The sequence below is a fragment of the Oncorhynchus mykiss genome, chromosome 19 (assembly GCF_013265735.2).
Source record: "Oncorhynchus mykiss isolate Arlee chromosome 19, USDA_OmykA_1.1, whole genome shotgun sequence".
Classification (NCBI taxonomy): Eukaryota; Metazoa; Chordata; class Actinopteri; order Salmoniformes; family Salmonidae; genus Oncorhynchus; species Oncorhynchus mykiss.
Genome location: NC_048583.1, coordinates 42,052,917 through 42,065,416, shown reverse-complemented (window position 1 = coordinate 42,065,416; position 12,500 = coordinate 42,052,917). Strand labels below are relative to the sequence as shown.

General features: G+C 39.1%; 1 protein-coding gene across 2 annotated transcripts in view; it reads left to right on the top strand.

The window, feature by feature from the left end:
• Positions 1–3,356: 3,356 nt before the first annotated feature.
• Positions 3,357–12,500, top strand: part of LOC110497889 (homeobox protein OTX2) — a 9,391-nt gene continuing 247 nt past the window's right edge. Inside the window, exons 1-5 of one of the 2 annotated variants that reach the window (XM_036954843.1) lie at positions 3,357–3,463; positions 3,594–3,665; positions 6,611–6,826; positions 7,241–7,419; positions 7,778–12,500. The exon at positions 7,778–12,500 is cut by the window's right edge and continues 247 nt beyond it. In XM_036954843.1, the coding sequence (XP_036810738.1) occupies positions 6,730–6,826; positions 7,241–7,419; positions 7,778–8,401 (900 nt within the window). In that variant the 5' untranslated portion in view covers positions 3,357–3,463; positions 3,594–3,665; positions 6,611–6,729 and the 3' untranslated portion in view covers positions 8,402–12,500. Of the gene's footprint in view, positions 3,666–6,610; positions 6,827–7,240; positions 7,420–7,777 lie in introns of both variants that reach the window. The other variant, XM_036954844.1, reaches the window with a different exon arrangement.

Sequence of the window (12,500 nt, the reverse complement as noted above, 5' to 3'; positions counted from 1 at the left end):
ATTCCACTGAATCAGTGATCATGCGGGATTTTAAAACGAGGAGGAAGGTGATGCTTCGACACAACCAAACAATGAAGAGCAGCTTGCTTTATGTAGCCTAGCCTAGTTGTGTATGTATTTTTATGTATGTACAGTACGTCTGTATGTATTTGTTTGTTCTATTCTAGTCTAAAAAAGAGACGTGTGTAGAAGTGTGCTTGTGAGGGAGGAAGAAAGAGAGAGGGAGATCGAGATGGAGCGAAGAGTGCACATCTGAAAATGTATAATGTTTATTTTTGTTAAATTTGTGTAAATATAAAACGGTGTAAATATATATATTTTATAATTGCATCATGGTGATGAATGATGATGAATGGGATACATTTACATGAACACGAGAAGGCAACGGGGATTTAATAATCGGTTAAAAAAACATTGAGGTTAAAGTGTAAAGTGGTAAGTCATAGTGCGAATAGATGAAAAGAGGAAGAAGAATAGGTATAGGTAGAGTTTGATTCATACATCCAATTTGTGTTGAATTTGGGATTTGAATCCCGCAACTCTTAACCCCCGGGTTCACTTACCAGAGGCACAGATAAAAGACCTCGTCCTTGTCAATTAGCCGGGAGCCAGTGGGAGCGCTGATTGCCAGAGGCGTTAACTCGTTTTCCCTTTAAACATCGTCCTCCTTTTAAGATAGAAAGTCCCGGAGGAGGGCTGGTGTTTGAATTTAATAAATAATTTAGCAATTTAAACGGCGAGGAGCAAGCGCGATGCTACGGATAACGATACCAGGCACAATGATTTTCCACACAACACCGTAATTTATTAGGCTATTAATGCAGGTAAACAACCTCTGTGCGTTATTCGATAGCTCTGGTTGCTCGTGCCACCTTTATGATCGGGCTATTATTTTATTATACGTGAGTTAATCATTATAAAGGTAGCCTAAAAAACGAAATGGCATGCTGAAAAGTAGGCCTTAAAATGAGTATAGCTTTCAATAGCCTACAATTAGCACACGGCAGGGCCTTCGTAGCTTTTAATTTGCTTATTATAAAGGATATGTTTTATGACAATACAACATAAGAAACAAATAACAAATGTCGTTTGTTTTTACATGACTTCTGATTTGGCCTAATAATGAAAATTGCTTCAGGCAAAGCCTTTGAATTCAAGGAGAGGCCTGAGAAAAAGAAGTACCACTTTGAAAGCTTATTTTCATAATATACGTATAAACAAATATATATATATATATATATATATATATATATATATATATATATATATATATATATATATATATGTTTTTTATTACTATACCCAAAAGCACCGCGGGACAATCAAATCCCTAAGGTTAACAAATGGAATTGGCTAATTTGCTTCAAAAACACAAATGAAGAAAATGAAGAGAAAATGCAGATACAGTATTAACAGATACCTGACAACTTGCCATGTCCCTATCCATCCCTCAGACAGAGAACGGCTGTAGGCTGAAGAAACCCCGGTCATAAACTAGATAACATGTTGGAAAACTTTACTCCAGTCAAGATGCAAACATGACGAGTCCGGAACAGAATATTGATAGAGAAAAAAAAGAGTCTAGACGGAGTGATCCCCGACGATTTCCATTCATCAAAGTCTGTCAAAATAAATCATATAGATTTTTACATTAGTCAATGTTTTTGATTGCGTAAAAAGACAGGTCTAACGATTCAATACTGCACTTTTGACTTAGCCTAGGCTACTCTTAAGACTGCTAGAGAGGCAACTGACGATTTATAAAACCCAGGTTCTGTCTCTGTTTACAAATCTAAATCAATATTCGAATTTCGAATCTGTTTGAAGTGAGCGGGTTTGTCCGTGTGTGTGTGTGTGTGTGTGTGTGTGTGTGTGTGTGTGTGTGTGTGTGTGTGTGTGTGTGTGTGTGTGTGTGTGTGTGTGTGTGTGTGTGTGTGTGTGTGTGTGTGTGTGTGTGTGTGTGTGTGTTCCTCAAAGCTCCTTAAGATGACACATTTACCAAGGCGTGCCAAAACCCTCGGCATATTGTTTTGGTGCGCATACAGGTTACATTCATTACAAGTGACGTAGGCTATTAGTTGTGGCTCGAGTCAATAGCAATGAAGGAACTCATACGTTCTGTTCTGTTAACTAATCAACTATAGTACTTAGGCCTAATTGTAAAAGTGAATAATAACAATAATAATAATAATAATAATAATATAGAAAACATTTTTTTTATGGGATTTGCTTTTTGTAGAGGGATGTCATAAAACTATTAAACCTGTTATTATGTTCACATATCATACATTTTTGTGAAACGATCATTCAAAATGTAGGCCTCTGAATAACTCTGAATATCCAAAAAATGACGTTTTCATTATTCACATTAATTTAAAATAGTCATACCTTTGAGATATAAAAAGCTGGCGTTGATTTTCTCCTGAGCTGTAAGTGGCGGACTGAGTTCTCCAGTCAATTCAAGGGTGCAGTAAAAATGCATCCACTGAAATAAGTCGGATGCCACCAAACTCCTGCAGGGATGGTATTTTCTCTGTCGATGTGTTCCAGCCACAACAGCATGTCTTAACATGGCTGATATTTAAAGATATTAACTTATTTAAAAAAAATACACCACCAGGAATTAGTATTATATCTGGTAAATAATATATAAGGGTCAAATCTTCGGTTAGTCCGCCTCGTATAGTATTCCCTATACCCTGGCTGAATTTTGCTATATCAACTTGATCAGAGCAGACTGGGCGCTCTGTGGATGGGAGGACAGTTTTAAGGAAATAAGTCTCCCTAAATCCCCCCTTTCTACGCAATGGAATGTGAGAGGACCGTGTTTTAGCCTCCACTTGAAGCTCCTGCTTTTCTCCCGGACGGTTTTGTCACCGGCCCCAGAATTGTCATGGATTCGTGGGGAATGCTCCATGTTGTTTTTAGCTCTTGTTATAAGTCATTATTCGTAAGATTAAAATACTGTGGTTACTGATTTTACCTTTCCCACTGGTTAGAACCATTTATTAACCGTGGGGGTAGTTTCATATTTACCATAATTGGGAACAGTTTATATAAATATAGTTCTAACTTCAGTGTGCTAAATAGACATAAAATGTGATCATGTCAATTGTGATGATTAAATGTGCTCCATCCATTAACCACTCAAATGAGTCTTGATGCAGGGACACAATTGCTCCTATCCATTTGCTAAGATTTGCAGCCCTGTGAGTTTGAGGTTTTATGATTAATTTACCCTCAGTTCAGGGATGAAAATGTGCTCAGTCGCCCCTTCGCTGCCATTGGCTGAGGAGTTTGCGTCAAAGCGTAGCTGGCGACATTTGCTTCTCAGCAAATCTCCCCGCGAGAGAGAGAGACAGACTCCAGCTTCGAGTCCTCCAGACGTTCTCATTGGCCAGCCCTCTCTACAAATCCAACTCCAGCAACTTCCCCAGAACAGACTAACAAATCACAACCGCATGTATTTTACCGTCATAAACGCTTTTTCACTATCCCATACATTGGTGCAAGTGTTGAAGATGAAAGTTTTGTTGGTATTTTTATTCGAATATATCCAAAGCGACAGTTACTTTTGATTGTTTACGTTACAGGATTTCGAGAGAGCTATTTTATTCAAGAAAAGAACTGGACAAAGAACATTCTACTCCGGCCCACATTCGAGAGTAAGTTGCCATTTATTATTATTATTATTTGTATTATTATTAGACTATTATTATAGCCTATAGCCTATACGTATAGGAGTCGTAATTGTTGTACAACGAAAGGATGTATTGGCTACCTATTAGCCTACACGCTATACAGACAACATCCCACAGCAGAAATATATATCAATAAAATGACATTAACAAAATAACAATACATTCATTAAATAGTGTATTAGGCCCTATTAGGTCATTGTGTTTGGACAACAATTTATGGTCAATTAACACCTTGCATAACCTGGAGAAAGCGAGAAACGTCCTGGCACATGTTAATCGAATGATTAAAAAAACTCATTAGACCATTGAACACTCCGGTGTGTATTGTGTATGGATCTTCCATTTTAGCCTGAAGCCTACTGTAGGACACTGGAAAACAGTTTTATGACACATTTTTTGTCCTAAATGTGACAATGAATTCTGTCATTTTAAAACTCAGCGCTAGTTTGTAGCTACATTTAATTAAACCCAAATAAGGCTAATAATTTCAGCCGTAATTTTGTCTTCAACAGAAATATTGTCTTGGAGAAATTTGAATAGCTAATGTATTTTCGACTCTTTCGATTACTTTCTTCAATCTGAATGCATTCCAGTGAATGTTCTCAGTTGGTGTGAAAATACATGCAGACAAAGGGCGATAATTGAGGAGGCGTGTAGTGAACCCTCTTTCCGCCTGTACAGCACCTCCCTCCCCTACCGTCCTATATGGAACGGCCAGTCGTGACAGGGCACGCGGGAGGGTCCTGGCAATTCTCTGAAATATAGCCTAACTAACATCTCAAACATTTAGCTCTTTTTATTAGCGTATGAGTTGTTTTCTTTGGTTTATGCAAATTACGCTTGACCTACAGTTTAAAAAACAAATGGCCCACATTTGCTTCAAAAAAATCGTTTTATTTGTTAGAGGGACAGGTGTGTTTGTCCGTAAAAAAAAGTCTTACATATAAAATCATCAAATTCCCATTCTAAAACGGAATATTTTCTAACACTTTAATATCGATTGAGTAGCCTAAAAAAACACTATTTGGAAATGTGTTAGTCAAGTTATAGACCTGATGTTTCTTTAAAAATGTAGCCTATAGGCTATTTAGCATAGTCCTGTATATTGATTTGTTTCCATTAGGCTATCCATATGTCTAACTACAACGAAAAACGGCCTATGAAGTGTTTTATTATGATTCTGCATGGCATATGGATATTAAATGAAAGAGGAGAACCTGTCTTATTTTCTTCAGCCTGCAAAATTATTATTATTATGACTGAATGCAGAGTTGAGGATAGCGTCCTGTAATTAGGCTGCGCGTGCCACCCGGATTATCTCGTTAATTCATCAACATAAACATTTATCATAATTAATTATTGGACAGGGTAATTATTATTGAGCGGGTGTGCAACTGGTAGACGAAGTCTGTTTTAAGTGTGACAGATTGAGTGGAGGAAAAAAAACCGTTGGGTCGAATAATCAAGAGACACTGGGGGGGTGGGGGGGGGGGGGGGGGGTACCATAAACGTTATTTAAACCAGTTCTCCAGGTTGAAATATTCCAATAGTATAGAAATGTTAAATCTTTATGAAGATACTCCTGGAAATATGTTGTTAACCTCTCTTTAAATCAGACATATTTAAAGTAATTGAGTAAGTGGATTCAATTTCTGCGGGGGACCAGAACGAAAAAAGTATGAAAATGAATGCACTCACTACTGTAAGTCTCTCTGGATAATGCTCTATATGCTACCTGAAATAAGAGAGTGCATAACCTACAATCAAATATATTCAAGTTAGTCCTATGCTGTGTCATTAGTCAGTTCAACAACTAAATATTTCCGCGAGTAATATTATTTTTGATTGATTCATAACCAATGTCAATAAATCATTAATGAAGCATGTATTTACCAATAAATGACATTATTTAGGCCAATTAAAAGGAATTAGGCCTATATACTCCAGGCCCTTCATGAATCATCTACATTGTCTAAATAGGTTACTTTATAGCAGTTTGATTGGCAGGGCTGATGTTTCCTACAGCCCAAGGCTGAGGGTTTTTTAATGGGTTTTAAACACCTTAAATTAGTCAAGAGGCGTTTTGACAGTAGGAGATAGGGGGAGGGAGTTAGCCTATAACTGCTAATAGGGTTGGTTGCCTGTTTGGTTAACTCAAGCCCCCTAAGCGTGGGCCTCGTTATTAAAACATTTCGATTGCCTTCTGAACGTTATTCAACCTTGTAAATCTAATTACAGCAAGCAATTAATTAGGATGGAAATTGAGAAGAACGTATTGGGCACAGTCGAGTCCCGTACTAGTTTTAAATTGTTAGCTGAAGTCGCCTTCTTTTTTCACATTTGAATGGCATCCTGTTCACGTTTACAGCGATTACTGGTGCGGACAAAACCAAGAGGCATGGTGAAAAGCTTGGCCTAGTGAAATGGCTACAGTACAAAATGGGCCGATAAATTGACTGCATTGTTAGCTACTTTACGCCAAAGGTTTTTGTTATCAGTCTCATTTATCGGGCCTACAGTGTCTTTGTCTCGGCAAATGGCCCCCAATCAATTCTCTTATATTTGAGACAATTAGCTGGGCTCTATGTAAATGATGATCCTTGCTGCGTCCCAATGTGTGTGCATTTGAGCGACTGTGTTTTGTTCTTTGAGAGTACTTGTTGCAATTAAGGATGTTGCTTTTTTGGCCTGGGGGGTGGAGGGGGAGGGGGGGAGGGAGGAACGTTTGTCAAGATGAGCCACGCTTTCTTGAAGAGGACAGCTGGGGCTCTGGGACTGTTTTAAAAGCACACTGCGGTTGGATAGGGTTTATTGCCAACTAATCACAGCGCTGAGTCCATCAAATGCTATTCAAACTGGATGCAACTTACTTTGCTCAATTTCTTCTCTTTTTATGATTTTTGGAATAGGCATCCAGCGGCAAACTCGAGACCTCGAGAAAAAGAACCAATAAACAACCAAGGACATCTACGGGCCATACCCAATTTTCAACATTTTCTCCAACTTTACCCCCCAGTCCAACATTAGCATGATGTCGTATCTCAAACAACCACCTTACACAGTCAACGGACTGAGCTTAACGACCTCCGGAATGGACCTTCTGCATCCATCCGTGGGCTACCCAGGTAAGTTCCAGCACTTTTTACGCGTGTGCATGGATGCTTTAATCATTTATGTCAACTCTTCATTTGATTAGATTTTCCAATTAGTGTCAAATCACGTAAAGCCATCATGGATATAATGCCTCTGGTTACTTTTTAACACCAAGGGATTAATGTTAATAAGCATTATCATAATGCTGAAATGAGGCAAGACATCAACTAAATGTTGCATTCTTTTGTACTGACTTGAAAATTCTTATTTCACTAAATGTTTGTAAAATGTCATTGGTCCTGAATTCGACTTAGCCCTGAATAGCAAATACATGTTAAACAATGTTGTTATAAGTTACACTTAAAAGTGAATACATTCACAGTTGTGTCACAATATCCCTACTTTGTATTCTGATAATCTTATGTGGGTAGAATTAACATTTTTAGTTATGTGCATATGTTTATTTTCAACAGCGACGCCCCGCAAGCAGAGACGAGAAAGGACGACTTTCACACGCGCACAACTTGACGTTTTAGAGGCACTGTTCGGCAAAACTCGATATCCTGATATATTCATGCGGGAGGAGGTAGCACTGAAAATCAATCTGCCAGAGTCTCGTGTACAGGTGAGTGTTGACACAGGCACAAATACTCCATATCACTGAATAATAAATATCCGCTGTTTGTGGCAACTCAAACGAGAGGAGACAGATGGCCATAACAGTAATTGGCATGGCAGTCATAAACAAAAGCTTTGAAAAACAAAATAGACTACTACTCAGACTACGTTTACTGTGTCAAGCAGTGCATTTCAACTTCAGTATAATAACACATCTCCGAAGTCTATCATCAACACAACACACCTTTTCAAAATGATCTGGTTCACACGTAAAAGCCTATTTGCGTCACATTTTGCTTTTACGTGTGAACCTTTCCTTACTGTTTGGGTGATTAATTGTGTTTGCTGTTTTGTGTTTATTTTAGGTTTGGTTTAAGAACCGAAGGGCAAAGTGCCGCCAGCAACAACAGCAGCAGCAGAACGGGGGGCAGAACAAAGTGCGACCAGCCAAAAAGAAGAGTTCTCCAGCCAGAGAAGCGAGCTCTGAGAGCGGGGCGAGTGGCCAGTTCACACCGCCCTCAAGTACTACTTCAGTCCCTTCCATATCAACCAGCACCGCACCGGTATCTATTTGGAGTCCAGCTTCCATCTCTCCACTGGCTGACCCTCTTTCTACATCCTCCTCCTGCATGCAAAGATCCTACCCAATGACCTACACACAGGCCTCGGGATACAGCCAAGGCTATGCCGGATCAACGTCATACTTCGGCGGAATGGACTGCGGTTCTTACCTTACACCCATGCACCACCAGTTGTCTGGCCCAGGGACGACAGTCAGTCCTATGAGCACCAACGCCGTCACAAGCCATCTGAACCAGTCCCCTGCATCCCTCTCCACTCAGGGCTACGGAGCCTCGGGGCTAGGCTTCAACTCCACGGCGGACTGCTTGGATTATAAAGACCAAGCGGCATCCTGGAAGCTGAACTTCAATGCCGATTGCTTGGATTATAAAGACCAGACTTCATCGTGGAAATTCCAAGTCCTGTGAAAAGAACAATATGGCTATGTAAACTATTCAAACGAAGATAATGATGATAAATCAAACATCTAGCCCTGCCATCCTTCAATAAGATATATCCGTAAAGACTGATTATTCGTGTCGCTGGTAAGGAACTTCGAGAGAGAAAGAGAGGGGGGAGGGAATTTCGGTAGCGGCCCATGTTGATGGCATGAAGTTTGTCCCGTCCAGCAGAGGAGAAGTTATAATTTATTTTAGCACTGGTAAAGATATTTTCTTTTCATAAACCTCACAGGTTGAAGCCATCTCATCTGTCTGTCAGTGTGTACCTCTATGCTTACAGTACAGCACCTGTTGGTTAATTGAAGGAAAACTTGAAGTCGACTCGTAGTAATTTATGGTACATCACAGCCACGAACAAATCCTTATTCAAGAACAACATTGCTAGAGGAGCCAATCTTTTGGTTAAGTGCTTGGGATGGACAGGCTTCATTTAAGCCTCTTACAACTTGCCGACCTATTGGCGGAGGAACACTTTGACCAGGAATGTGGTGTGGACTGCGCTCCCCCGAGGCGACACGGATTTTATTTAAGAAAAAGTGTTTATAAGGAATCAAAATGTAGTTTCTAAGAGACAATCAGTGTGTGTCTTATATAAATGGTACATATGTGTTTGTTTTTTAAATCTGTGCTAGCCTTCGAAACTGTGATCTGTTGTATTGTATGCAATTTGTGAGCTCCCTCGCATTAGCGATGACTCTCTGCTGTGATTTTAATAGATTTGTAACTTTTTGAACAACAAGAAAATAATGGATAATGGTTAAATAATGATTATTGCAAGAGACAACCTGACTGTCCAAACACATGGTAGAACATCTGAGGGGTTACTGGAAAAGAAATTCGATTGCTGAGACTTCTCTGGACTTAGCCTAGCGCGTCCCTATCCATTGATCACTCACGTTGATTGTGGATCCCTAACATGGCTCCAAAAATGGTGTGACCCCACCGCTGAACAGACATAAATAAAGGTCCTGAGATCAGACCCCCTCATTTATCAATGAGCTAAATATGGATTCACTATTGACTGTGTGTATGTGTGTGTGTGTGTTGATACATATTTATGTATTTTACAACGTCATCCGTGGACATCAGATATGGATGAAACGCTGTGGAAGTAGCTTTATATGTATGTTCCCTCGCCTTGAATTGAACAAATAAATATTCATAGGAAGAGCCATAATACCATTTATTGGATGAATTGACAGAGAATGCACGTTGGATATGTTTATTACAAAATACTGACTTGACTTCAACCTTTCAAGCAAAAAGTCAAGCAAAATCTTGGTAGCCAAGATATATTGCAGGAGTCCTATGCCATGATATTATTTTAACACAGATTACAATATTTTCTAAACGAAATTAATGAACGAATTTAATTGAGGTGTGTTAATTAGGTCTGTAATTACTATCTTAGTGAGCAATCATTAGCCACACTTGGCCGTTCAATGTCCTCCAATCAGCCTCAAACGGTAAACACGCAGCCTACTGTCTACATTGACCATTGTTTTAATAAATAAAACATTTTGCTGAAGTTTCAGTCATACATTGGATAAATAATACCAGAGTAGGCCTATTTCAAGTCATACAATATAGTTGTTGCTCTTTTCTTTGTCAAACCCACAGACACAAAACATGGATTTGACTCTTCCACGTTATAACCAACACAAATAGGCTACGATGACAGTGAACAGCCCTGCGTCGTTTATTTTTGCTATACAAAATAAGAGTTTAGGGCCTATGTATTTCTGCAACAGCCAGGGTATAGCACATTTTTTATATTTAGCTTTTTCTTAGTTTCCGGTCCCTCATTTCAGATAGTCTCAGCGACAGGAATGTGCTTCTTGGGAAAGTAGTGTTAATCCTGGCCTCAAAGAGAAACTAATCCCAATATTTTACTAGCGGGGTTTCTTTAGGGCACAGTCATTCAAAGACCGCCGCATGCTTCTGCCCAACCCTGCATTCCAAAAGCTGGCCTACCGTACCAGTTCGTTATAAACACACTTTGACTGAGTTTTTGTTCAACTCGTGGATTGACTCGATCTCTACAAAAATAATGAGGTTATAGCAACGATTCATGCCACTTAGTAATAATATGGATGTATTTTAAGAATTGCAGATTGCTTAACTGAAGCTGCCCATATTCTGCAAACGTTTTCCGAAATCAATTAAAAGGCAACAAAAGATGTCTGATTAGTTAAGTTTATCAAATATATTGAAACGCAGCTCTCTGGAAAGTTCCACTACGACTCGTCATTGCACAAAGTTTCAAGCTTGCCGTGATAGTAAAACTTTTTTTTTTAATAATCTGATTAAGGGGGTGCACTGTTTGAGAACAATTGGCACCCCGGAGTCCTCTGGAGCTCAATGGAGAACTTCTACAAAACTAAATCTGGCGAAGGCAAAGAAAGTGGGCGGGGAAAGGGTTTTACCGTCGGCTCCGGGGTATTTCTGAAAGTCCGACTCTGAGCATTTAACGTTATTGTGAGTTGACTGAGGCAAAGTCAGACAGGCAATCGAATCTTTAATTACTCCATGCCTATGCAGTAATTGTTAGAAGTCGAACATTCAATTAGCATCCTTGACATTGCCAATAATCTCTCTTTCATTCGAGTCCTCAGTAAAGGAAACACACTAATTAAAAACCGGGTTAGAAATAATTGAACCATTAAAAAGAGGGCTAAAGATTTGGATTTCATTCTTTTTATTCCATTTTATCCCTTAGTTCAGAAAAAGTGGTGACTGAACCGTGTGTGCGTGTGTGCTCGCGCGCGTGTTTGTGTGTTCGTGTGTGTAATGTAAATCATCATTATTATCAGCTAAAATAGATGGTTAGTTTAGATGTAAGTGAAAGTTCAGTTGTATCAACCTAAAGGTCTAGTTGAGTGCAAGAAGCCTAGTAATTGTAAAAATAAATATATATACATAAAAAATAACAACAACAAAAAACGTATATGTAACAAACAATGAAACAATAATAATTCAAATGTAAACAATATATGCAGTTGTCTGTGGCATGCATGTTAAAGAGATTGCGTCTCCTCGTGCAGTGTCAACAACAACTGGCCTCTGCCCTCCAGACTGTACAATGTGTTTCCATGTTTGAAATTGAAGGTCACTTGCAGGAAGATTTTTATAACAACGGACAACTTTCGATCTGCTATAAGCATTTGGTTTGACCATAAATGATCAGTGTTCATAAGGGGAAATCCCAAATATAAGCGCACGTAATTTGGACATGTGTGTAAAGTGTGGAATTAATTTTAGGCGCGGGAACTAAGGATTCGGATTGGGCCCTAGCGCACAGAGCCTGGTTCCGCTCTAGGTTTCGTCACTGTTTGCTCTTTGGGGTTTTAGCCTGTGTTTCTGTATAATCACTTTGTGACAACTGCTGATGTAAAAATGGCTTTATAAATACATTTGATTGATTCACAGCACATAAACTATTCATGAGAGATTCTAATGGAAATATAACAACATCCAAAAGGCACTCGCACATCTGAGCAATCTAATTTGCAGGTGCATGGCAAGAATTGAACAAGAAGAAGGGAAAAGGAAACCGCACACTGCTCTTGATAGTATCACTGATATTTAATAAACTGACGTATCGGCCTCACGGCCTTCGTCAGAGCTTTTGTGAATAAAACAAAAATGCACCTTTATCTAGACCTAGGATGGAAATACAACAAAAATCAACTAACTCATCAAATGCAATAAAACCCCTTTGTAATTAGGGTTAACATAAGTTAAATAACAACATGTATACTATCTATGAATGCTCATACTCAACAAATATTATTTTAGAGGTCAAATAGGCTGCTAAATAACTGTCAGACCAGGCTGGGCTGGGCTGTGGCTGGGCTGTGGTTGGGCTGTGGCTGGGCTGGGCTGGGCTGTAGCTGGCTGGCTGGTCAGACAGTGTAGTACAGTAGGGTTGACATATTCAGATGAGGAGCAACTTTAAGCAGGGAAACTTTGCGCACAACTTTACGCACATGCACAACATGGTGATAACTGATGAGAACAATACAAATAATAGACCCAATGAGAATAATAATAACAATACTAATTA